At 42.6% G+C, this 27,678-nt stretch overlaps 1 protein-coding gene across 7 annotated transcripts in view; it reads left to right on the top strand.

Moving 5' to 3' along the window:
- CEP85L (centrosomal protein 85L) overlaps positions 1 to 27,678 on the top strand; it is a 158,092-nt gene that overhangs the window by 12,746 nt on the left and 117,668 nt on the right. For 3 of the 7 annotated variants that reach the window (XR_012775243.1, XM_075498628.1, XM_075498625.1), the window contains exon 1: positions 21,074 to 21,616. The exons of 1 other annotated variant lie outside the window; for it this stretch is intronic. Coding sequence is in view for 3 of the 6 variants with exons in the window: in XM_075498628.1 (XP_075354743.1) it covers positions 21,568 to 21,616 (49 nt within the window). In the remaining 3 variants the exon portion in view is untranslated. Of the gene's footprint in view, positions 1 to 16,295; positions 16,394 to 21,073; positions 21,617 to 21,806; positions 22,368 to 27,678 lie in introns of those variants that run through there. 3 more of the 7 variants (XM_075498627.1, XM_075498629.1, XM_075498630.1) reach the window with 3 other exon arrangements.

Here is a 27,678-nt window from a genome sequence, read left to right as displayed (position 1 = left end):
GAGGCTATGGAGAGTGCTTTCCAGAGGGAAAGCATTTGGGGTAGTGCAAAGAAATAGAATTCCTGAGGTGTTTGTAGTATTGTCTCAGGTACGTGTCAAGGGCCTGGTCTTAGTTTAGGGTTTGGGGGGGGGGTTTAATTCCATTCCTACTTTTTTCTAAGCATGTCAGATACTACTCTGGACTAGGCTGTTATTTCACAGTCCCAAGGTCAGCATACTTGCTCTGCCTGAGATCATGGCAAGAATTTAGACTAGTTTCCTGAGAAGTGCTAGAAGCAGTATTATTTGGGACATTTGAGAGGATGCTGGAGAAAATAATGTTAAATAAAGAAAAATAATGATATTTTGCAGGGGGATGAACTATGTCACCCTGTAAGTTTCTTCTAGATGTACCTTTTGTGATTCTTTGAGCTAGAGAACAGGATCAGAAACCAAGATAACACTGTAGAGCTTTCTAAAAAGGAAATCTCTTTTTTGGTTCCAGCAATATTAAAGAAGATTGAAGAAGGAGAAACTGTAATTGTTGCCATCACTGGTTTTTAACTGAACTCACATATTGTAGCTAGCAAGACATTTATGTAACACTGTCTAAAATGTCTTTGTGCTCAGAAAAGGTCATAAATAAGTGGCTTTGAAGCTTAATCAGTGCAAGTACAGGACAATTTAAGTATTTCATATAAATCCAGTGAGGTCAGCAGAGTTACCTGGGATTTACAGTAGAGTAAGTGTGTGCAGAATATGGCTTCATGATTTTAACTGTGCTTTATTTCCACTGTGTGGATATTATACATTTGTCTGCAACTTGCACAGAATAATTTTAACAATAATAATTTTATGCAAAACCATGAAATAATAGCTATAGGACAAAAATTGAAAAGTTTAACATTGTTTAATATACAAAATGTTTTCTAGAATTTCTACAACAGTCTATAAAACTAGTGAATACTTTAGAGATTACAGTGACTAGTTTTGTATATAGGACATTTTAGAACAGGATTTAAAAGTACAGCCTTGCTGTCTTTGTAGTTGTGTTTATCTTCTTGATCCATTATATATTTTTGTGATCTGTAGGCAAAGCCATAAATGCTTTGGAGAAGGAGCAGTTCTCCAGAGGAGCCTGGTTTGTTAAGTTTCTTTAGGACTAGTTTAGATTCCTGGGTTTGTTGGGTTTGTTTTTTGGCACTTAGATAACAAAGAGCACTTTCACCATCTCAGCTCACACAGAGGAATCGGTAGGGCTTTTGCTTCAGGATATAACTGTGCCGTCGGCGATGCTGGGGAAGCAAAGGCAGCGGAAGGAGAAGACTTTCAGCACGAGTGGTCTGCCCATTTTCTGAAGCAGCTGAGAGTGAAATTTGATATGAACCTATGAAACAAATCCTCCACTTCTGTATAAATGCTTATGAAGAATACAGTAAAAGGTGAGACTTGAACAGGGAAAAAAAATTAAACCCCCACACAGCCGCTCGCTGACTCCCCCCCAGTGGGATGGGGAGAGAATCAGAAGAGTAAAAGTGAGAAAACTCGTGGGTTGAGATAAAGACAGTTTCATAGGTAAAGCAAAAGCCGTGCACACAAGCAAAGCAAAACAAGGACTTCATTCACTCCTTTCCATGGGCAGGCAGGTGTTCAGCCATCTCCAGGAAAGCAGGGCTCCATCACACGTAACGGTTACTTGGGAAGACAAACGCCATCACTCTGAACGTCCCCGCCTTCCTTCCTCTTCCCCAGCTGTATATGCTGAGCATGACGCCATATGGTATGGAATAGCCCTTTGGTCAGCTGGGGTCAGCTGTCCCAGCTGTGTCCCCTCCCAGCTTCTTGTGCCCCCCCAGCCTACTCGCTGGTGGGGTGGGGTGAGAAGCAGAAAAGGCCTTGACTCTGTGTAAGCACTGCTCAGCAATAATGAAAACATCCCTGTGATATCAACACTGTTTCCAGCACAAATCCAAAACATAGCCCCATGCTAGCTACTGTGAAGAAAATTAAATCTACCCCAGCCAAAACCAGCACAAATAGAAATCACATTTGGATTCACAAGGTTTATATGCAGGTCTGGGTCAAAACTTTCACAGAAGTCCCTGGATTTAGATTCTAAGCCTGAAGTCGTTTCAGTACTAAGAGGAATGATGTAAAATAGAGAAGAGGGGAAAGAAAACCAGAAAGCTACTGGTGAAAGGTAGACGTAGCCCATCTAAAACAATGCATCTCTCCTGGGATTCCTGGGTGGCTTTTTCTAGATGGGACCTACAGAGACTTACCAGTATGGAGCAGATAGCAGCTGTCTGCTGCTCCAGCCAGTGCACTTTCTGCAGCTGGGACTCTCGTCACTGGCTCGTGTACAAAACGTGCTCTGAACCTGGCCCTGGGAGCAAAAGATAAAATGGCAGGAAAGTTTTGTTCAGTGCTCTTATTTTGGGGGATGCATTAGGCTATGCAAAATTCAAAGGGGTGGGTTTTCCTGTTTCTTTTCTAATTATTACAGTGTGCAAATATGGGAGGTACACATACCGGCGGTCACTTTTCCTGCAGAAGCATCATGGAGCAGACAGATAAAACAATACAGCTAATTAATTTAGGAATGTTATTTAAGGGTAAAGAGTTGAACAACACAAGTAACTGTTAAATTCATTGCCAAATACAACAGCTTTTGTGAGTGCTCTAGAAAAATAATCAAAACGTGTTTGTATAAAATCTCTTCTGTTTGTATGTTTTGCTATCTCGCTATAAATAAAAAAATGGCCTTCGTCCTGGGAAAATTTACTGTGATAATCACTTTTTGAGCCAGACTGCATCCGGTTCAGAAGACAAGGTGTAGCTGCGCTGTCTCAGCAGGAAAGGACAGCATGCCCGGGCATTTCCTGGCCCAGGAGGAGTACAGCTCCCATCAAAAAGCCTGCTGCGCTGAGGGTAAAGCTTGTACCTCTTTTGGCTGGACACCTTGCTGCCTCGCAGTGGCTGTCTGCCAGGCAGCAGGAGCAGTGCTTGTGTGCTTTCTGGCAGGACTCTCCAGCAGAAGACCGCTTGATGCGCTGCAATTGAGGCTTTCTGCAGCAAGACATCCATTTTGCTTGCAAGTTCAGCAAAGAAGCAAGTGGGGAGGCAGCCTGGCTCAGAGGTGACTCCACACGTGATGTGGCTCGCTGCCTGCTGGCCCAATGTGCTGCCAGGCCACCCCAGCTCCGGGGGGTCCCCAGGCAGGACAGGGGACAACTGTTCCCCAAGAGGTGAGCCCAAGGAGGCAGCCGCAGGGAAGCTTTGGGGCTGGGGACCTTGCCAGGCAAGCCCCTGTGGAGCCAGGCTTCCTGGTGCCCTGGGCAGCTCAGGGAACCGGCTGTCTGTTTGGAGACTCAGGGATCACCTGAGAACAAGCCCACATCTAAACTGATCTTGATTTATTCCTCCCAGGAAAAAAAAATCTTATCCCACCGATCCCACTACTAAGAGCACTAAAAGTGCCAATCTAGGAATGGGGGTGGGACATTCATACCTCTCTTCTCTAAGCTTAGTCTAGTCCTATTTATGCAATGCTTTCTTTCAGTTACTTGATAACCATCATTACCAATTACCTGGTGATTTGTTGATTTGGGATGTATGTGGTGATTCCTCTGGTAAAGCAAGCCAAGAGAACTTATATTTGACAACAAGTTTCTAAATAACTGGAGATGGAGTCTCATTAGAGATGTATTCAGACTGTGAAATGGGCAGACACATTTTAAAAAATCTTATTTTACTGGGCTTAATACTGTACTGGCAGTGCTGATGTAGCTTGTGGAAATCAGTCCACATTTCATGTAAACATCTGAATGAGAGATTTGTTGATATAGATTCTTTGTTTTAATTGCAAGAATGTCAATCTACATAGTATATGAAATTTACTGAAAACAAAATAAATCATAAGATCATCAGACACTCAGGTCTTGTCCGCGTTTCCTAGTGGCATGGCTGGGTATAGTGTGAAGAACATGACCAGAGCAGCTGGTTTCCATCAAATGGCATCATGACGGTATAAAGGAAGGTAAACTGGGCCCTGCTGGCTCTATCATTTACGCTCTGTAGATCTGCTGATGTAATTTTCTCTGATGGATCCCTCTCCCTCTCTGTAGTGTCCTGGAGAGCTGCACTGCAGTTGCCTATTCATGCTGCACTTGACGGATACCTAAGTGAGTAGAGGTGCGCCATCCAAAAAGGCAGCGGTGCCGGCTTCCCATTAATATTCCTGTGTGTCCTTTTGGAGAGTTCTAGGGGTAAAAAACCACCAAGTCTGGAATCTGTTACCTATTAAGTAGTTGTTACCTTGCAGACATGGCAATGGTGATGTCAGGTCTTGTGATACAATGGGTTTTACAAAATAATGCCATCTGTCTGATGCAAATCAGACTAAGATTAGATACATCTCTATAGACCAGTGACTCTGTGTCAATGGCAACATCTTTTGTTCAGTGACCTGGAACCTGATTTGTAAATGCATTTGTCTGGTTTTATGTTCATGTGCATCCTTCGTGGTTTTTAGTATCCTAGCGCCGATGTAAACGTCCTTCATGAAGCAAGCACCTTGAATAGATTTGGTCTTGTGTAAATATTTTATTTTATCTATCCTAAATTATTTCTTCCAGATAACCACATTTTCTTGCTTGTCCAATATAAAAACTTGCCAAGTGCCTCACACTCTGTTGCTCTGGTGCCAAATTACTACAGCTTTAACTCTCCCATGGAAACATTTGTGTGCAGTAGTGGTTTTGTGCATGTTTTAAAATTGCATTGTGTACTAAACACACTGTTTGGTGACTGCTAGAATTTATGTAGTAAAAATGTGATGAAAAAATGTAAATATTGATTACATTTCATTTAAGAGCAAAAGCCATACCTCATCATGATTTACCAGAAAAATTTTGTTTGACAAAAAGCTCATATGTAATGATAAACTGTAATAATGACATAAAAGAAAGAGAGAAGCTTTTCCTCTTTCCTAAAAGAAATACAGTAACAATTTCTGGAAGTCAAATCCTTGATAGCCTCTGCTTAAGTTCAGTCTTCTTTAAGAGCTGCAAACAAATTCACAAATCCCTCCCTCTCCTTCCCTGATCTCTTGAAACCATGCAGGAAACAGTTTTTAGATATGTTGTCAGATCATTTTTCTATAGCCCTATAATTATATTTTTTTTAGAATCTGCAAACAGCTAAAATGTGAATTCTTTTTTAATCTACATTGCCAGCAAGGATAAAGTTAAATACAGATGCTGTAAGTAACATTTATAATGGATGGTACTGCAAAAAGAGCAAAACTTTGAGTGTCACCTTAACTGGCTGGTTATACTCTCTATTTTTCAATATGAAGAAAATGAGAAAACACAGGGCATAAATGCTCAACATGTCTTTTAGGCAGCAGCTTTCAATCTAATTGCATGAAGAATGATAGGCAAAAGGTCATTACACAACTCACCCGTCAGAAGAGTGTCATCCTCACTGCATAGCTAAGGGCAGGGAGATTACAACAACCATCTTGTGCCTTGGCCAAGCTCTTTCTTTTTATTTGGCCTCTGGCTTGGAAGAGGTACGAATTCGAGATTAGAAATCCAGTGAATTACATGTTTTTGTGGGTAATCCAGGTTAGTTTTAAATGACTTGTGTTCTATGGCTCATTCATGTTCTGTATATCCTCAGATGGTTACCCACAAAGCCACTGCAAGGAAAAGAGCTGTGGACCCCTATGCACTTGTCCGATCGTGAGGGAGCCTGCGGCAGGCAGAGTTTGGAGCTGGCTCCGGTCCCCTCGTGGTGCCAGGCTGCGTGCACAGTGGCCGGGCACACACACAGCGTTTGGGATGCGAAGCGGTCTGTGAATTACTTTTTAAAGGGTTGCATGGTGCGTCGGCTGGGAAAGTGTTTGCTGTCTCTCTACAGAGGACACTGATCAAGACAGACAGAAAACCATTTTCTGGTGACGTCTGTCAGTGATATAAAACCTGGTGAAGTAGTAAGTGAATCCAACACCTTAGAGCTGTGCCTGCCTGAAGAGCCTGTGTTGGCTCCTTGGGATCCAGTCAGACATAGACCATGGACACCATTCTCAAGTGAGGTTATAAAAAGCTGGGGAACTTCTGGTCCGGATGACACTCTGCTTTCTAGCCTGTTGACTGTGTCTTCTTTCTGCAGGCTACAAAGCTGTATCTAAATACAAATCCCTCAGAGCAATTAGATTTTTCCACACAACCTGAAAACAAGCATCCCAACTTACTCTCCTATGCAGAAAACTGTATGTTTCCCAAATAAACCCCAGCTGGGCTGCTGGGACTTTGCTGTCAGGAAGGTTTTCATTGGTGTGCACTGAAAATCTGGAGCCTGTCGTGCTCAGTGCCTATACTCTTTTTTAGCAGGGTTTTTCTTTCTTCAGCCAGAGCTGGGAACACTGACATTCACCCAGCGTGTTTTCTCTGTGCTGTATTCCTCTACGTTGAATGACTAACAAGAGACCAAGGAACACTGTGAAGATATCTTTTCATTGCTAGTGCTCAGATTTTCCATTCATTGCCAAGACACAGCATCCATTTCCAGCAGTAAATGTCAGGCACACAATAGCTCTGCTGTCGGTGTGAAAACCTAGCTTAACTAGAGGAGGAGGCATAAAAGATCAGAGCACATCCTCTGTGTGCAAAACTGTACAGTCCAAAACATGTCTCATACCGCCGATTTGAAATAGATGGATTAGACAGGGTTGTATCCTAAGGCTTCATTGTCTGCCTGCATCAAATGTTACTTTTTTTTACTTGAACCATCTTTACATGTCTAGGCACTAAAACTCATTATGGTCCTTACTTGGCTAAAAGAAGGCAGCATCTGAAGGAAGGTTTGCAGACTACAGACCTGACTACACGTGGTCTTCACCTGGGTGAACAGGGGTTGGGTGAACATTAGGAAATACTGGGGCTGTTTGACCTTATCCAGCTTGGAGCAGACAATATTCTGGAGGTCGTGTTTAAGCAAGCAGGAGATGTGAGGGACAGCAACAGAAGATGGTATAGGACAAAGGAAAGCAGAGCCAGCGAAGTCTCAGTGCAAGGCATTGTTAAAAACAAACGTGTTTGAGGTCAGTCACTGAACCAGGAGCAAGACCCAAATCAAAATCTGAATCTTCTGCCTTGTAGTCTGACCTTCACTGCATAGTCTGTAAATTGATTTAAAACTGGTATAATTCCTCAGTGCAAAAGTGTTTCATGTGTATGAGAATATTTCCAGCTTTATATGGTAAGGGACACATAAAATCTGATTTGAAAATAATATAGCGTGCAATGAATAAATGATATGCTCTGACATTTGGTGGTGTTTGTGAGATATAAGTCTATTTCTAGTGCAGTGTAGGCTTAAATAGCCAAGTGGTGTTTATAGGAGATGGGTTGCTGCATTCCTTTTCAGTTTGCTAATATGCGCTAGTCTACTGAAGTGAGCCAGCCCTGCACTGAATAAACACGTGGGACTCCGTTCATCTATAGGACGATGTGAATAAACCATCATACCTTCACTGGAGATCTATGCATACATCATGTCTTAAATTGTGAAAAAAGAAAACAGAATTTAAACTAATTGACTATGCTCACTGGATATACCCTTGGCCTATATGCCTTAGTTTACCTAGTTGAAACTTGAACTAAAAATAATCCGTAGCTGGAAAATCTTTGTAAGACTGTAAAATTCCAGCAAGACGGTTGTGAAGCGTAGTTTATTCTTGTAAAACACTTTAGGATCTTTGTTTTAAATGTGTTTAAACCATAAATGCTGTTAAGTGTTTGTTTTACTGCTCTTCAGTACTTTCAGTGTTGCATCATTACATTAAGAAATGGGGGCATGTCATTTTGACTGGATTACCATGGAAAACTTTGTTCCATACAGTCCTCCAGCTGGAGCACAGAAATATGAATTCTCTTGTATTGGTGAATATACTAGAAAGATGGGGATACCGAGCTGTGTAGTGCCACCACCAAGTAGAAGAGGTAGGGAAAAAATAATCTTTTATGACTGGACTGACATTCAGTCACTGGAAAAACAAAAATCTAAGACAATGGGGCAAATGTTAATGATTCTTCCTCTTCAAGATAATTTTGGCTTGTTACAAAGTGATTCTAAATCAAAAGTACTTTGGGAGCTTGTGAGAAAGATTTGAACTTGAATGTAGATTCTGCTCTCAAATTTACAGTGGTTGTCTTTGTCTACAGTGACCTGAACAATCCCCCCAAAACCAATGTCTGAACTTTTCTAGATGCAGTTAACCCCCCAAAAAACCATGTCTGAATTTTTCTAGATGCAGCTGGTCAGCATTAGGAGGTATCAGGCTTTATTCGGAATCCTGCTCTCAGTCTCCAAAAATTCAAATCCTGACTAGTTTAGGAAGGTGCTGAGCCAAAGTCCCTGATCTTTTCTTCTTGGATCTTGCTTGGGTAGTAGCTAAGTGAAAAGCTTCACCCAGTTCTGCTAAAGCAGCTCGCTCCTACCCTTTTACTGAGAATCGTTTTAGCAGAGATTATTGCTGTGATCAGTTAATTAAGCCAGATAGAAGCATGCAGAGAGCCAAAGCATGATTTTCAGTTTTAGCATCTAGGTCTTGAGAAGGAAAATGTTAACATGTGGTACTATCTTGCCACTTGTAAATACATAATTGTGCTTGAACACTGTTTCACTACGGAGGGTGACTCTGTAAGTGGAATTGCAAACCTCTGGAAGTGGCTTCCTGATGGAATCAAGGACAGATCACAAACAAGGTAACTAAAGTAGCTGCTTGATGGATTATATTAATGCCTAGAAGGGAATATGTCCATTACATTTTTTCTGTGGCTTTCTATTGTATCTTTCTCTCATTTAACAATGATCCAATACAAGGAAGGGTAGGGGCAATGCAAGTTGGGGGAGGAAAATAATTGTCTTTAAGCAATGTCCTTTTGCTTTCAGACTATCTGGGATTGTTTTCCCTCTCTCTTAGAAACCTCTATGTATAGCCAGCGAGCAGGGTCGGCTGCTTGGTTTGAATTTCTCTTTGTTTACTGTGACAAAAAAGACCTCAGCTTGTAAGCAAACTGCAAAGCGTTGAGCAAGGATGTGTTCTGAAGGACGGGAACAGCTGAGCTGAGCCTTCTGGAGGCTCTACAGTTTGCTGATTAGTGAGGTCTCCAGGCCAATTTTGCTTACAGTGATATGTATGGGAATTATCTGCATATCCAATTTTATAAATCATTCCAAAGAGGAATGGCTATAATGCTACTCTCCAAACCTCTCTCTCTCCCTCTCCAAGATGAAGAAATTGTCTCTCCAAACTGCATGTGATCAGAGCTTTCTTCTCATGCTTTCTCTCTTTCTCTCCTTTCTTGCTTGCTTGCTTCCTTCCTTCCTTCTCTTTCCCTTTCTTTCCTTCCTTCCTTCCTTCTTTCTCTCTTTCTTTCCTTTTCTTTCTCTTTCTGTCTCTCTTTTTCTTTCCTTCTCTTCCTTCTTTCACTTTCTTTCTAAGTCTCTCTGCTTCTTTGTCTCTCCCCCTTCTCTTGCTCTGTCTCATTCTGTCTTTCTCTTTCTCATTCTTTCTCTCATTCAGTCTTTTATTCTCTTTCTTAAAGTCACTACATTCTCATGGAGGGGACAAATAACCTTTATGTTTTGTCTACTGCTTTCTGAAACACTTTGTATGAAGAAACTCATGATCTAAATCCTGCTGATGGTTCTTTTGACCCTATGCGAGTTTAGCTAATCACTCATCAGCTTAATTTAGAACAGGATTGGGCCCCCAAGATGGATTTCAGTACTGACTGCCCAGACTGCATGAAAGCAAGCAAGAAAAGAAAGACGCCTCAAACTACTTGTCTGCCTAAAACTTTTACATCAAAGAAAGCTTGAACAGTTTCTGAACTGAAGAGTTTTTGAGGAGAACGTGAAAACTCTGGAAGCTGATACTGACACATTTCTGAAAAGGCATTACTTCATAGTACAGAGATATGTTTCTTTGTAGCATCCAGAAAGTTATATTTGACTGTTGCTATTTAGTGAGAACTGACAGTGCACTTCATGCTGTTCAAGAGGCAAATGAAAATTCAGGGCCTCCTACCAGGAGCCTGTTTCTTATTTCTGAAAAGCTAACTATGCTTTAATTGTGGTCTGCAAGTTAATGTTATTTCAGAATTGTCTTCTTAATTCCCATCATTCCTATTCTGCAGATGTGGAAAATCACCCTCTTTACTATATTGCTCATGACTCTCTTCATTACCATCTGCTAAGGGTCCAAAATCTGTTATGAGCTCACTGCTAATTTCAACTTCCTTTCCTTTTTTTTTTGGAAAAAAAAAAACCAACCCACAACAGAAAACAACCCATCTGTATAGCTCCTGAACAACTTACCCTGCTGTAATAAAGAACTCCTTTCAGAGACATAAGTCAATACTTCTGCTTAGGTCAGCCAAGAGGAATTGTCTTTTCTTGGGTATATCCTATACCCGTCTCTTCTTTCCAAGGGAAAACAGTTTTCACCAGGCAAGCTGATACTCTGCCTGCCAGAAAAACCTGTAGTGTTTGAAAAATTAAAGCTGTCTTTAATAAAATCCTCTTTTCTAGTGCAACTGTTCTTTCTCTATTAGCCAGCTATGTAGTATTGAAGTGTTCGTAAAATAGTATTTAAAAGTATTATGACAACAGTCATTTTCTAAGAAGTGCATTCATTTTAAATTTTATCCGTTCTTTGTCACTTTTCCTAATAGCTATGCACAGCATAGAAGTAATTGGACGGTTTGGATTCTCCCTGTATATTTTTAAAGGTATTTCATTTAAATGATAGACTTGAAACTAGTAGTAATAATGACATCACTGTTACAATAAAATCAATTTGTAACAAAACCTCAGCTTACTAAGCTATAAATAAACAATTCTACGGGTAGTAAGTACATTTAGCATTGTCTAACAGGGCAACATTAAAACTGGAGAGCCCTGAACTCCCTCCCCAACTCCATGGTGGGTTGTTGTGCGCCCAGTTTTTGTCATCTTTGAAATGGCCAGGACTGTACTCACTCCCACCAGTTTGGAAGCGATGTCTGAAAGTGCAAGGCAGAGTAAGATTGAAAGATTTTGAGGAAGGGCTGTATACCATGAAGGCCTGGAGGGCCATATTTTACACCATCTCTTTGAAAGCCTCAACACACACATGTATTATCACGAATAACTCATATGATGCATTTGCCAGTTACTTCTGCAGATACTAGCAACCCACTAAATGAGTTGCCTACTCATCTACAGTAGTTGAACAGGACTGAAGCTGTTGGCAGTGACTGCATCAAAGCTGCAATATGATGAAAGGATTTGTGTTGTGTGTACTGAACGGGGGCAGACCTGCATCACGCTCATTCCTCGTCCAGCAAATACTACTTCCCGACACCGTGACGTGTTTACAGGGGCAGGTCTCTCTCTTTTCTGTGCCGAGAAATAAGCCCAGCCAAGTCTGCCACTCTTCTGTTAAATCTGTAACAGTGTGACTGACTGTCAAATCCCGGGAAATTATATGGAGCTAGCTTTGTACTTAAAAATAGAGCTGATGAGGGTGGGTGAGGGAAGAGCACATTCAGAAATCTGGCTTTTTGTTCTTTGCCAAATGGTCCCACTCTCTCTCAGGCGGATTTTGCAAAGAGCTCACCATATGGGAGGACGAGGGCTGGGGAAAACCTCATCCCAAGTTCCTTCAAAAATGTGGGCTTCTGGGATGGTAAACTGTGTGATTAGGTTGCACAACGAATTGGATAATTTGTTCTATGGTCCTAATGTGCTTATTCGTCCTGTATATAATCATTAGAGTCGGTGCTGAGATCCAGTCAGTCAACGAATTACTTTTCAAGCCTTTGCAAGTGGGTTCAGAGACCCTGAAGGTGTGTCAAGCAGCGCTTCCCGGGAGACGGGAGCCTCAGGAACCCCAAGCCCTTGCCCTCTTCTGCACCAAACTAATAACTCTTATCTCTGGCCTTTTTTTTTTTTGTAAATCCAACCACAGCGCATCAGGGGGCTTGTAAGTCCATATTGTCCTGCTCTGGATGGAAATACCATCAGGCAGGGAGGACCTGCCGTATGCACCGCACGCCATGTGCTGTGGAAATGTTTGAAGTGGCTGAGGTCCAGGGGCAGTAAAACCCATATTGTGGTCACTACTTGGGACAGCAAAAAGGATTTCTGTGGCAAATCCTTGCAGCTGTAGATATGGTTGATCAGGACTCTGCCAGAAAGTCCATTTCAGTGGCTGCTCGCTTGTATTTTAGATAAATGAGTCTTTAGCAAACTAGTCTCTTCCCACATGGTCCAGTTTGAGTACCTATATATACTTCACGTAAAATTATATTTGAAAATCATATGAAAGATTATGCTAAAAAACCCAGTGAGGGAAAATTAGGGACTTCACTAGATAGGAAACACAATTCACAGGCTCTCAAACTAGATAGCTGGTTCTGTTTGATCCAACTTGGCTCACAAATTGACTTGCTAGCCCAATGGAAGTTACTGTATTTACTGACTTACCTGCTTTTTTAAAAAAAGGATCTAAACTGCCAACATTTTCTTTTCATCTGTATTCATCCAAATTTGAATTTGCAATAGGTCATGTTTTGTTTGTGATGGTGAGCTTCAAGAGGGTTATCTGAGGGAAACAAAGTGTTGATAATTCATCTGAATTTTAGAACTTTTTTGTGCTTCAGAACTGATGTGGAAATCTTGCAAGGTGAAGCTTTGTTCTGAACATTCAATGTGCCTCATGATGACATGATGCAAAAAAACCCCGTTTTTTTCTAGTGATTTTTTAATGCTTCTGTAGAGGCAGTTTCAGCAATTAAAGCACAATGCAGCAAATGCTAAATATAGACTCAAATAAAATGGTTGGTAGTTTTTGTTTTACACAGCTCGGTTTTCTTATCTCTGTGCAAGGGAGACTGGTTTACTTAAATTGAAATATATAAGCTCAAGGATATGTAGCACTGAGTAGATATTGTTTTATTATGTTCTGCTTTTAGAGTTTGTGACATACTTCTAGGATTTTAGATCTTTCAGATTACTTTAGAGGTCTATTAGAGTCAACTTTCAGAGGGCACATTTTTACGCTTTAAACTTATGTGTTCTTGCACATAAGCAACATCTGAAAGCGGTAATATATAAATCGGTAACATATAAAGATTGGTAACATCTGAAAGCAGTAACATATAAATGCAGCAAATGTGTTTTTGGAATATGTGATTCAATTTATCATTTTTAAAATTAGTTCTTGAGTTCTACCCTTAATACAATGCAAAATACATGATTTTCTGATGTCTGCAATCCCAACTTATCCTTGCAGCAGTTATCTTCAAACATAGAAGCAAAAGACAAGTAATATTCACATGTATTTAAAGATGCTTTATTACAGCTGTCTGCTTCCTTTTCATTTCTTTCTCATTTTTCTGTTCCATCTTTTAACCACAGTGCTAAATAAAGGTCTTGTCATGGTGACTGCTGGGGACGCGTTCCAGCAGGGCCAACATCATGAAAGGCTCACGTAATGTAAGCTCAGTGGTGTCTTCAAGCAGGGACTTCCATGAATGAACTGACTTCACGGAGCATTCGCTGGAGTAGTTTGCAGATGGGAATCTTGTGTATGACTGCCTCTTGCACTTTCTTAATACCTATTTGTTGCTACCCATTTTAGCTTCCTGCACTGATTGTCAGGGCCTGTTTCAGTATATTTTTTGTTCTTTGTAATTTTCACATTGGGAGCACATACGTAATGTTGTTTTGTAAGGATGCAGCCAGTTCCGAACTTTTAGATAGGCTATTTATCTCTTCCCATTAATGCATTTTGTTTGGGTGGTTGAAGCTACTTACCTTGTGAATAGATGGCCATCAGTCTTCCTTCAGAAGCTAGAGGGACGTTCCCATGTTCTGAATTGACCTTCTGATGCTTGGCTCAGAAGGTAGTACCGCTGAGAACTAAGTGGTCGAAGTGTAGAGCATATTTGTGCCGTACTCTCCTGCATTAACCAGAAAATTGGAATTATGATTCTTCAATTTAATTTTAATTGATTTAACCAGATATTCTTATTTGAGGTATTAGAACGGTACACCGGTGCACTACATGATGTGCAATTCTTAAACCATGGGATTCCTAAATTAGTGGGACAGTCCCCAACAATTTAAGCAGACATACTTAAACTTCTATGCTTCTTTTATTTACGTACATTTAAAGTCACATGCTCACTTAGAAGCTCAATTTCTTCTTGTTTTCTCTGCGACCAAAGATCAGGTTGCATGTTTACTAAACCTAAAACGCCTCCCAGATCAATTTGGTCACTCAAGCAATGTGTTAAAAGTAGAATACTAGAGAACAATCTTACAGCCAAGCCAGCGTCAGAAAGTTACTTTTAATAAACACTCTTGTCTGTGTTAATTTTAAGTCAAAAGCAAAACAGTCTAAGGATACTGTGGTGGATTCGTACGTATGTCATATACTAACCCTCAGGTCCCGTGAAACAAATCTGATGGGCACTGTGGTCAGTACAAACTAGTACAGTCCACTTTTTGCATTTCAGTCATTTTCTACCTTCTTGGGTGAACTGGGTTTATCTAAAAAAGTGTGTGCTAATATGTTTATTAGTTTAATGTGAGAATGCTATTAAAAAGACTGAAGGATATGAAGCACAAGGTATGAGCAAATTGTGCTTTGCAGTCTCAGGCATAACAAAACCAGAGTGTTTTCTAAGGCTGCCTGTGCTGCTCGCCGGGAAGTTCCCAGCAGTGCCACGACCGATAGCTGCATTGTACAGGGAGCGGGCTGGTTCTGAGACATGTGCAGGGGGTGTGCTGGGTGGGTCTGAAAGTGTCCTTTTAAACTGGATTTAATGCTACCAGCATAGAATACCCCGTCATTTTAGATATGGACCTCTCACTGCTGGGAGAAAACAAAGCATTATAATACTGATACATCTTTATAGTATATAGTAGTGAATTATTGGAGAATCAATGTCAATGATTTTTGTAGTATAAAAGTCAATGGAGAAGAACATGGGGCGGGGAGCTTCATGAAGTTAATTGTATTTATAGTTAAAGCATGAAATAAATTTTTCCATCTGACTTTTACATGTGGGCATATGACAGCACTGAGCTGACCAAACTGAGCACTGGCATAACTCCATTGACTTTACTGAAATTTCATCCCTTTGCAGCAATACTGGGTTTGGCTCAAACACAAGCGACCAGATAATTTTCTGACTGGTAATGTTCGTAGGTTGTATTTCTGACTTGGAGTAAACAAACTACGTATTTCAGGCTATAAGCAGATAATGATGGCCACTTGGAAGAAATTTCCATTTCCAAGTATTCATACAATGTTGTATCGGTGGCTGGTTGTGCTGTAGTGTGTTTGGCCTTCCTGTACACAGTCACTTGTAATTTTAAATGCCGTATGTCTCAAAAGTTATATAATTCAGTGGGCATGTTTGCCGCAAAAGGAAAACAGGATTTATTCCTTCCGGTGCTGAGGTGGAGATGGAGCAGGGAACCTCACTGCACAATCTGATCCTTTGTTTCAGTGACTGCATACAAGGGGGATGCTTTCTGATTAACCTTTAAGGCAGGCAGGTTTTAAACAGGTCAGGCTAAATGCTGTTTTGTGCTTCTAATATGGCAGTTACTTCACATTTGAGGTGGAGTTTAACCTCCATAAAGCAGCTTAAAAAAATCTGCACGTTATTGTATAGCAATATCATCCAGCGCTTCATCCTTCTGCACTCATTTGTCTGTGTAAAACACGGAGTCAAACAAGACTGCCTTGAAGTAAAAGGTCAACTGTAAAAACTCAAGCATTGCCAGTGGCAGTCAGATCGAAAACCTGAACTGCAGCACTGCTGAGGCTTCTTTTCTTAGGCTTTAGCATAAGTTTCAGCACAGAAAAGTAAATACAAAAGGTTCAGTATTTTGATAATCCCAAACTGAAAGGGTTTTGGTATAGCCATTTTGAAACTGAATTGTGCCTGCCTGGTCTGATGACTGGTAGCACAGTTATCTCATGCCTTCATTTTCTTCATTTTGCTGGTCTTTCTCTCTGAAGAATACCCAAGAATGCTATCAAGCACCAAATTATCATTTGTTATTAATTATTATGAAGAAGCTTCTAGACTGCAGCAGGTCTCAAATATGGCCTTCATCAGATGTTTCAACATCACAATAGATGTAGCATATCACCATGAGGTCTCAGACCTCTCCCTCAAGAGGATTTACAGCTTGCTATCTCTTTTTGTCTTAGACCTACTGGAAAAAAAAAGGATGGATGCTCCTAAAATCAGCTAGTGCTTTCATAGAAAGTGAAGGTGACTCGAGCGGGCTCAAGAACAAGAGAAGTGGAGAGATTGTAAAAAAGTCATGCAATGTGAGTAGGAGAAACAATTTTAAAAAAATATTTTTTGTCGAAGTGTTATGTCCTGAAAGGATGGTAGATATGTTAGTGAGTCCCAGCAGGGCTAGGGGAAGAAGCTCGCTGCTCCGGTACAGGCAGTCTGGCTCTTAAATGTGTTAGGAGCCAGCCCTGAAAGGCTGGGAGAAGAAGGCCTGCCTGCAGCCTGTAGGTTTTTACATATTCTCTCCATCCCTGCCCAAGTCATTTGTATTTCCCCTTCTTTCCCACTGCCTTTGGGAGAGGAGGAGACGGAGAAAAGGGAAGGTAGAATAGCAGAACTCGAAATTTTCCCCTTGAGAAAAACACACCTGAGAAATTCCTGATTATCTTCGCAAGTTACTGGTTAGATGTCACTGGATCCCACCCCTGCGTATGTTCTTCTTCCTGCGGTAACAGAGTTGATGACACAGAGTTCATTTACATGTCTTAGACTTATTTTCAAATCGTATGACCAAAAAAAAAAAGTGTTTGTCCCGCCGACCAGTGATGAACCACATAAAATCCCTGACTCCCAAGGGTTTTCTAGCAATGATGTAAATGAAAATATTTTCAGGCTGAGATTCTCAGGTGAAAATCTGATTCTGAAACCTGGAACATTAAGAAGAATCTGACATTTCAGGAGGCTGGTAATCAACCATAGCTATGGTAACAACAAGCTGCTTGGTTTTATTCTCTCTCGTGGTATAAGCTGTGACTGAAAGCGCAGGGCAAAGCAGATTCAAATCGGTATCAATTTGTGTTCCTTTGTGAAAGACAAGCACTCTCATTCGCTTGTAGAAAAGGCAAAAATAAAAACATTGTATACACCGTGTTATTTCATGACGCCTGCTTTGCAGATACTAGGTGATGCAGTTTGTTGTTAATGCCATACAGTGCACGCAATGTACTTTTAGTGGAACATTTCAGGCTTTTGTAGGCCAACCTGCCCTACCGGCAGGGGTGCACGTTATTAGGTAAGCTAATCTGTTCTTAATTATAGTTAACAGTTTAACATCTCGCTTTGTAACGTACATAGTTATTTTTTGCAAACCAGGAGGAATTGCTCTAAGGCTTCTTCAAGGCTGCTTAGACTTCGCTAGGACACAGTGTTCAACTGAAAAAGTCGTGGGTGGAGGGAAAGGATTTCTGTACTTAGTGAAGCAACTCAATAATGGAAAATTTGTGATTTTAATTTCAAAGTCATGTACAATATAGATGTGCTTGCAGAAATGCCGCTGTTGCTTTTTGATAGAATGCACACATGCTTGATGTCTTAATTAGATAGGGGAAATAGTCAGCATTCTCTTAGAACAATGTTTAGCTATTTAGTATTTGGGTTTTTTTAATAATCTTTTAATTCTATTAAATGTGAAAGCAAGTGTGTAGAATAAATATTGAACGCATTTCTGGCTTTAATCAAAGAAAAATGCTGCTTTCAGAGGTTATGCTGCAGCTTAATTCCATTTACAGCATTATGTTTTGACTCAGGGGGGAAAAAAAAAGGGATGCGATTTCTCAACCTGGAAATAGATCACAAACCCTTGGGTAAGATGTGCTGCAACTGACATTAATGAGACAGCATCTGCCTGGTACCAATGCTTCAGCTGTTACTTTCTATTGTTATTTTTCTTTGTTGATTCTGCCAAGAGGGTAGAGTTTGTGTCAGAAGATCATGAGGAAAGAGGTGGGGAGAAGGCTTTTCAGACAATAAGAACTTGAGTCCATTCATTGTCTGGAGCATCACATTTCACAATAATTATCCAGGGATGCAGGCTGTTTCCACTTATTGCTGGTTCGTGTGTAAGGTTACATGAGCTTTCCCTTGTACCACACTGCCGTTGTCTATGAGTATTGAGACCTTTTTACCCCTCTTGGGTGGGGCAGTACTGGAACACAGATTGCCACGCTCCTAGTTCTTAGCACCCCAAGAGATGTAAGAGGTGATAAGCTAATGCAAGTCATCCTAGTGTAGGCAGGCTCCATTAGGTGCAGAGGGACAAATGCAGGTAGAACGGACCAGAGCCAGTACTACCCACCAGCTCTGCATGGTTGGGTCTCACAGATGGCTCAACAGAGACTTGTTAAGAAGAGGGGCTTGGGATGTCCTCAGGGCCCGCTGCATTGCCAAGTTGAGATCCACGTGAAACTGGGGGCTTGCTTCAGCAGCATTAAATGGCACAAACTCATCTCTGCAGGAGGTCCAAGCCAGTTCGCATACTTTTTCAAGAGGTTTTTGAAAATCAAAAACAAATACTGCTCCCGGTCTAGAACTATGTATACAAGCAGACTGCTGGAAAGTGAATAAAGCATTAACAAGCTAAATGTATTTATAGCGTAAAACTACTGGCCTCAGTTTGGCCTGGTTTCCAGACAGACACACTAAGGTTATTTGTAGCAAAAAAGCTTTACTAATTACATTCATTTTCTATAAACACAACTTAAAATCCAATCAAAAGGATGAACGTGTCTCCGGTTCTGTTATCTGACTGCTTAAATTTAAGCATGTTTTCTTGCTTTCTGCTCTGAGCAGTAGCACTGTCAAAGCACAGATGCTGCAGCGGGGACACCTTGAAGACATGGTGTTGCTGAGTCAACCTCCCCCACAAGCAGCGTTATCGGAGGTGAGTCAGCCAGGCTACCTGGCTGTGTTCTGTCACCCTCATCATGGCCTTTTTATCGGCTTTTTTCCTCTGTGGTATTGTTCACGAGTAGACAGGAGATACATAGGAAACTGTAAAGCTTCCATGAATGGCAATACCAAGGTACATAAAAACACTGCAGTGACATTTATGAGGAGACGGAAGAACTGTTATCACGCCTTTTCCAGGCGCGCAGCTTTCTGGGGTCGTGATACGCCTCTGGATTCTTGCAGCTGCATTACAGGACAGCATCACAAACTCCAGAGCTCAGCAGTGAAGAGGTAATTTTACTCCTTGCCTACTGCTAGATGCCTTCCCCTTCTTGACATTCAGCTTCCTCACAGCTCACTGTGAATATGCTAAGTACACATGCTTATCCAAAGTTTAGCAAACTCAACAAAATAGCATGCAACAAATGTTACACGTAGACAAGTCCTTGAAAGAGGTCTTGAACCAAGCTGTTTACATGTTTCTTGGTCTTGAGTGTTTTGCGAGATGCTTTAGCTTTTCTTCTTTCTTATATTTGTGTTTACCTACCATGCTCTCACTAACATTCTTCAATATTGAAGTTGGCTTCAGGGTTGAAAGGCTGGACAATTTCATTGAGGTGTTATCAATGATAGTTTAGTTTCCTGCATTGGTCTTCTACTTTAAGCCAGTATTTGTGGTTGAAAATGCTTCCACCCTTTTATCAGTCAGAGGACCTCTAGCAACAGTCCGAGGGTTTTGATGGGATCTCCTGGATTTTTAGTATTTGGGTTTTTTATTCAGTATTTATTAACTTTTAAAAGCCTGTTTCTACAACTCTACCTACAAAACACCTAGTGACAGTTATGCTCTACAGTTAAAACAAGCTGGTGAGGAATGCACATCGTGTCAGGTCTTCAGTGGGAACATAAGGGCTTTATATGGATAAGAAAGAGGACAAAATAACAATATGCAGCACTTCTACATGCTCATTCCAGTACTTCTGAGGCCTCTCTTTTACTGAGTACATTATGAAGACCTAGCTAGGCATAAATAAAATATGACTTGTGCTGAAATATAACATATAACTTTCCAAAGACATAAAAGCTATTCTGTGATCATCAGCTACTAATTAAAAATGCATTGGGTCAGCAGGAAGTGTTTGAACACAGGTTTTATTTATTGATTGTGAATGTTTCCACATGAATACAGAACTTCTCCTGTTTCACCTCACCTCCCTAAGCTGTCACATCCATCATACTCTGCAACGCTGTCTACAGCCTTGCTTTTCTTATCTTGGTGGTGGTGGGGTTTGTAGTTTTGGGGTGGTTACACTGAAGTTAGAAGCTGTCCACGTATTTTCTCCTTCTCTTTATGTTTTTGTCTGACAACGTGGATTGCCGATCAAGTGGTACACTTGTTCTGCAGGTAGTTTACAATGGTGACCACTGGGCTGCAGTTGCAAACAACAGTGACATGAAGGCTGCTGGTGCAGAATTCTCTCTTGAAGTATTTGGAGCAGACTCAAAGGAGCTTGGGGGGAAGCCTTTTACTGGGTTTGAATTATTGCTGACAGGAGCATTTTGTTTCCAGCCCTGTGGCTTAAACCTTATGATGATACTGAGGATCTTTTGGTGGAACTGATCATTCAAATGAACGTTACGATCCTTTCTTTCCACTTCATTTTCTTCCTAGAACAAGAAAGTACAGGCAAATTGTGATTTTATTATAAACTCTACGAAGTCTGCACGTACCGGCCTTGGGTATTTCAAATGCCGTAATTCTAGAGTAAGGCATTTCACTTTTCTTTACCAATTATCTTTATACCCAATTAAGTGCTTTCCATTCAGTGTCTTCCCTGATGACAGTTACACGCCGTTGCTAACTGGCCCCTTGCTTGATCCCAGGTTAAGCGGGCAGGAAGCGCGGGGCGCGGGTCCCGCCGGGGGCTCATCCCCGCCCGGGCACGCCCGGGGGCAGGCGGACGAGTAAGTTAAACCCGAGGCCAACGGGAGCGCCCAAACCACCCCTGCGGGGCCTGAGCGGGGCGCGGGGGCCGCCTCGCCGGGCACTGCGGAGGCGGCGGGGCCGCGGCCTCCGGGCTGGGCCGGGCGGATTCGCCCCTGGGCCCGGCGCTCCCTCGCCCCGGCCCCCGCGGCCGCTCGCCCCGCGCCCCCTCCCCGTGGGCCGGGTTATGCAAGCGGCTCGTCCCCGAGCAGCAGCAGCATCTGCAGGGCTCCCGCCCCTGTCTCCGCCCCGCTCCCAGCGCCGGAGAAGCAGGCGGCGGCGGCGGCAGCGCAATAAAGCAAGTTTTGTCTCCGGCGAGGGGGCGGCGAGGTCCTACCGCCCTCCGCGGTCGCGGCCCGGCACCATGGCTGCGGCGCCCCTGGGGCAGGCGACAGCCCCCGCCGTGGCGGCAGCCCCCCGCTAACCTTCCCTCGGCAGCGGGACCGGCCGCCACCGCCGGCCATCCGGGCCGCGGCCGCCCGCCGGAGAGCGCGCAGCTCCGCGCCGCCGCTGCCGGAGAGCGGCGGCCCCCCCGGCCCGGCCCGGCGCGACACCATGTGGGGCGGGCTGCATCCCCAGCTCGGCTTGCGCGGCTACAAGGCGGGTAAGGAGCCCCGCGGCCGCCCGCGCGTCCCGGCGGGGCGGGAAGGGGTGGGGTAAGGGGGGAGGCACAAGGGCCCCGCAGCGGTGGGGCAGAGGCGGTGGGGCGGGCAGGCGGGCCGCGCCGCGCGACTTCCCCTCCCCCGGCCCGGCTGGCTCCCGGGTCCCCACAGACACGTCTGAGGAAGCAGCTTCCTCCTCACCGCGGGCGGGAAGCGTTACCGCCCGCCCCCCCCCCGGCTCCGTGAGGGGGGACGTGGCGGCGGGGCCTCCCGGAGAGGGCTCGGGGGCCGGCCCGCCGCCGCCGCCTCGGCCCCTACCGGGGCCGCGGCGGCGGCGGCGACTGGCCGTCCGTCCGCGGGGGCTCGGTGTTTACTTAGCTGGACCTTGCAGCGGATGATAAAAGCTGAGCTTAACCTACATAATCCGTTTCCTTGTTTTGGGCTTCACCCCCCCCCTCCCATTTTGTTAGGATACCCTTAGGCAGAGGCTGGAAGTGTGCTTCCCTTTATGCTTTTCATTTTAAATTTAGACTGCAACAAATCGGTCGAGTCCTATTTTTTTTTTTTTTCTCTTGCACCACTTTTCTGTCTCTGGATTCATTAGAGCCTAGTTCCTGCAGGCTGAGAGGGAGACATCAGGGAGACATCCTCCCTGTAAGCGAGGGGCTAACTTTCCACCGTAAAGGCTGTCAAACCTGGCAGAGGAAAATAGGTGACTTGATTCAGAGCCGTACAAGCATTACTTTTGGGCAGGTAAGATCAGGTACCGACTCTTTTTGGATGCCCTTTTCATCCAAAAGGACTGGAAAATATTACCAGCTATATCACCTGCTTTACTCTGGCAGAGTTCCTGCAAATATTTTGTGATATTTTGACTTATTGAAGTAATCGATCACTGTGAAGGTCTGTGGTTTGGCTCTGCCGTTACAAGCGTTGGAATAATTTTTTAACTGTTGGAATAATTTTGTTTCCTTCAGAAATTTGGATTCATGTTTTAATTTTGGGATTGCAAAATATGACTGCATAATGTTTATACAGTTAGTTGACATATTTAAACGGCAGGATTGTTTTGTTTTCGACTGACAGGGTTTGTCTTGCAAATACAAGAGCTGCTAAGACGTTCTCAGCAGCTGCCTGAATCTCTACAAGTAGTCTAATGTTCAGTCCCTATAATGTGAAAGAAGACATTGTTCCTTTTTTCTGTACTATTACTACGTTATTAATTTCTATGTATAACACGTTTGCCTTGTTGAAGTGTTGTGGCTTTTTTTTTTTTTAACTGCTTCCCGCAAAAGAATGGAGTTACATTATCTTTGTGCTACAGCTTGCAAAGATATTCTGAACACTAGGTGCAGAGATTTCAGTTAATTTGATGGAAACCGCAGGAATTTAGGGTGTTTCAGTTCTTACTTATGTTTGGGGCAGGAATATTAGAAGGTTGTATCACAAGCGCACACTGGCACTAACTTCAGAGCATTACAAAGGTGGTTCATTTTTCATTTGTTTCAGGAAACTGGATTGTGCCATTCGTTACAGCGTCTTCCCTTTTGTTTAGGGTCAAATAAAGCGTTTTAATACTGAGTTGACTTTGTCAGCAATTCTGATCAGTCAATTATTGGATGAATCTTTTAGTTTTGCTTGTTTGTCAGAACTGTTGTTAAGATTTGAGAACTAATTTTGTGTATTGCTTTTCTTTGCTGCCCCATCCCCTCTTTCCTTTAAATACTCTGAGTTAATATGAAGCTCAAAATATATGTTTATCTGTAAGCAGTAGAAGTGTAAGGTAGCAAAACTTGTAGAAAAATCTGTAATTTGAGAGAAGATAGACTAACAGAAGGTGGGGGTTAATTCGAAAGCAAGTAGCTAAAAGTTTAACCTTGAGCTATGATCTGTGCATTATAACTTCCAACATAGTAGTCCCTTCATCAGTCATACTTTGAAAGAGTCAAGAAGCTGTTTCGCGGGTTTGTAATCCCTCTGAAGAAGAGGAAGCTAATTAGCTTCATGCAGGTATTTTAATGAAGAGATGATGGCTACTAAGATCCTGTGCTATTATATTATTGCCAGCTTAGATTTTCAGGGTTTTTTTGAGAAGAAAGCTGTCTATGGGAAAAGAATTTTGTCGCAGAACAGTAGCACCTACTAGGAAGCAGAAGTTTAAGCATTTATTTTTCAAGCTGAAGGAATTTTTCTTTTGCCAAAATATGTTTAATTCTTTAATGGCAACTACTTGCTATGGATTCTGATTGTCTTTTAAATATTGGTGTGGAAGCATAACAGTTTATGACTATGTATTCTTGTTAAGCTGTGTTTATTACTGAAAAGCATTCTGTTTTGTTAGTTGTATTTTTAGTTATCCATGGATATGAGTATTTAAAAGTCCTATTTTTGTTGAAAATCTTACAATTCCCTTACAAAGCTAGGTGCCTACTGAAGAATTCTGTAACTATTTACACAGGGGAATTATCAGATTTTCAGTAATAGATGCAAATTAATTCTGATTTTCTTAAAATGTAACAGGCAAGGACATTTCTTGGGGAGTATTTAATTTGTGGCCTTTAGTTTTATTCCCTCTTGTCATTTCCAAATTGTTCTTGCTTTTCAGTTCAAGAAGAGTGCATTCTCTGAAAAAAATGTGTTATCTTGTTTGCATGGTGCTGAGATTTTTTTTTTTTTAATATAGATGCTTCTTGTTTAGCCAGTGGGTTTAATGATGAAGTTTGCTGCCCATGCAAAATAAATTCAGCTTCTCAGTCTCAGTATCTGCCCTGAAAAATTAAATTGCTATTTTTGAAATGTGTATGATTGACTTGTAGTCTTTCAGTTGTCTTGTACACATTTAACAGTTTATGAAAACCTTGCAGCATAGTTTATACCTTTATAAAGACAGCAGTTACCCACGATGCTGCAGGAATTTAAATGACTGCAGTGAAGGACGTGTAGGGTTTCAAGCCATTTGCTTATTCATCTAGACCATCCTTTGAAATGCACAGTGGTTAATAACTCTTAAGACTATGAAAGTGTTCATCTAGATTTGTTGTTTCTCTGGGGCATGCAGTCATTCAGTTAGGCTATGCGTGTCCAACAGATGCCTGTGGAAAGTGAAACAAACGCACTTTAAAATGAAATAACAAGTATTTATTACTTTCAGTAAACTGTACCATGTTCTAGTCAAGCTTCTCTCCACTGTCCAGTATCACCAATAGTTGCCTGCTACTGAAGTTTGGCTGGTAATAGCTGTTTAGGTGACAAAAGCAAGAAGTGGTGAAAGCTAGAAGTAAGGTGCTCAAAAGGATGTGATTGACACTCTCTAAAAACAGTAGCCTGCATCCCTCTGCTCCTAGAGCCCTGGCAATGTGATTTGTTCATGAGGCAAATCCCAGAAGACGCCCGTGTTCTTGTACTTAACCCTTGTTGGCAGTGAGCGTGACACACATGCGTCTGAAAGATTATTTAATGATGTCACAATCAAAGTGTCAGCAGCAATAAGGTCACAACACATTGTAAGGCCTGCGGGGCGCTGCCTCCTTGGGTCCTCTATGGAGTTCACAGGCAGCTTCACAACATAGCCCGGGTGGGGGGGGCAGGGTTGGCAACACTCCTTTTCATCCTTTGGAGTGGAGGGGGGCCAGAAATCCAGTGGGTTTGTTTCTGTAACAAGTTTTATTGGTCTGCTTTTGGAGGTCTGCAGCTGGGGATGTGACAGCTCTCGGGACATCTGAAGAAGGCAGGTTTATCTTTGCAGGCTAGCCAAGGCAGTAAATGGTGAGTTAGTGTTACCAAGCATAGACTTCAAATTGTTTACCAGTTATAAGTGTATATATATATGTATGTATATGGTGCATTGTAAAGATTGATTACCTGAGCTTAAAAATGTAATGTTCCAACTGCAAGACTGGCTGCTAGAATGGCCTTTGCTGTCTATCTTTCACAGGTTGCAATGACGTGAAATGCCATTCTGTGGTTGAGTGGTGGTGAACAGGAGTTACTTACTTCCCTTCAAAAACAATGCCTTTTCTTTTTTTTCATCCCTCCAGGGAATTCACTTCTATGTCATAGTATCCACTCTTTTAATGTGTACAAAACATGAATCTCTTAACTGCTTAGCAAGACAAGAGTGATAGATGTAAGGTGTATTATATTGTTGGTCTTAGGGGTTAGAAATTGTTCTAATCTCTTGTATGTTAACTGTATGTTAAACATTTACTGACTGGATATAGACTTGTAGTTTCAGTAATTCTGTGATTTTTAAAACTTTAATTAAAGGAAGTAGTAATTAGTTTAATGATTTTGAGAAGAATGCATTAATTTTAAACAGTTGTACACAATAAATATATAGTAAAAAGCAGCCTGAGCCGTCATGTCTGCACTAGGGGATGGTGGTAAAGGAAGTGCTAGTTAGGATAAGAGCACCTGTAGTTTCTCCAAAGAACACCTAGGACTTATGTCCACCAAATATTGCTTGTTACAGTTGCAAATTATTTACGGTAAGATTTTATCTAGGCATTTAATACCTGTTAAAGAACCCATGCATTTCAGAACACGGAAAAGTTGCCAAATACAGTAACAATGCATGGTGGTAAGAGCCTCCTATATTGAACAGTTCTTGTATGACTTGAGGTTGTAGCCAGAGGTGATCATCTGCCATTGTTGTAAGCAAAGCCTGTTTGTCGTAGACAGGTTAGTTAAGGAGAAGAGGGATAGTACTACAGGTGTTCAATATCAACTGCTCTGCCTTCCGTACTTTTTGGATGCTTGTTTTTATCATATAACTTGCCTGTGGTTTAATAGTTGGAGAGTTGAACTAATTGTCAGTTCCCATGCTGGTTGTTTTTTAGCTGAAAAAGTACTGACTTGGTTGTAGTTGTCAGTAGTCTCTCAGATGCCCAAATGTGTCTTGAAATTGTACACTGACAATAAAACAGTCTCATTGTGGTTGTAATTAGCTTTAAAACATGTTCAGTGTATTTGCTATGTGATTCAAAAAGTGGCTTTCTTACTACTGACTTTTGTGGTGGGTTGCCCTTGGCTGGCTGCCAGATGCCCACCCAGCCACTCGCTCACTCCCCTCCTCGGTGAGAGGGGAGAGAAAATCGGATGGAAAAGCTTGTGGGTTGAGATGAAGACAGGGAGATTGCTTACCAGTTACCATCACAGGCAAAAGAGACTTGACCATGGGGTCAGTCCATGGCAGCTCCTCTCCGTGCTCCTTCCTTCTCATGCTGCCTGCCTGCTGCAGCTTGGTCTCTCCAGGGGCTGACGGGGAATCTGTGCTCAGGTGCCCAGGGCTGCTGCTCCTCCTCCTCCTTCTCCTCCCCTCCTGCTCTCACCTCTGGGCTCACAGGGCTGTTTCTCACACTTTTTTTCCCCTCACCCATCATTCCTGGGCAATGTTTTGTTTTGCCCTTCCTTACACACGCTTTCCCAGAGGTGCCTCCATCTTGGCTGAGGGGCTCAGCCGTGCCCTGCGGTGGGTCAGTTGGAGCTGGCCGGAACTGGCTGTGTCCGGCATGGGGCAGCCCCGGCCTCTCCTCACAGAGGCCGCCCTGAACCCCTCCCCACGAGCACCTGGGCACCTGCACCCAGCACAACTTCCAAAGAAGGAAGCCTTTATGTTTTGAGTATTTCCTCTGGTAGACCTGGAATAATACTACATATAGCCCTGAAGTTTGTTCCTGCCACCACTGGGGGAGGGTGTGGGAAGGTGTACTGAAGTATAAGAAGTTTCTGATTTCTGTCTTAGGCTCCCACATGGGAGTTTCTTGCTGTCTAGGGCAAGTTGAGGAGGTTCTAAATAGGGTGCATGGGAGACTGCAGATCAGCTGTGGAGACCCAGAGGTGGATGGCTGGAGAAGAGGAGGGGAACACACAGCAGGGAATAACTTGTGTAAATATGGTCACAAGTGTGCCTAGGTTTGTGTTAGTCCTGACTGATAATCCCTCATGTGCCCTGAAACTGCTGACCCCCGTGGAATTGCCCCCGAGGCCGCTAGCATTCCCTGGGCACCGTTCTCCACAGCATCTGGCTTGGTTGCCCGGGCTTGAACATCCTATTGATTGCACA

This window comes from Mycteria americana, chromosome 3 (genome assembly GCF_035582795.1).
Source record: "Mycteria americana isolate JAX WOST 10 ecotype Jacksonville Zoo and Gardens chromosome 3, USCA_MyAme_1.0, whole genome shotgun sequence".
Lineage (NCBI taxonomy): Eukaryota > Metazoa > Chordata > Aves > Ciconiiformes > Ciconiidae > Mycteria > Mycteria americana.
The sequence above is the reverse complement of the archived record's forward strand: the minus strand, read 5'-3'. Positions and strand labels throughout refer to the sequence as shown.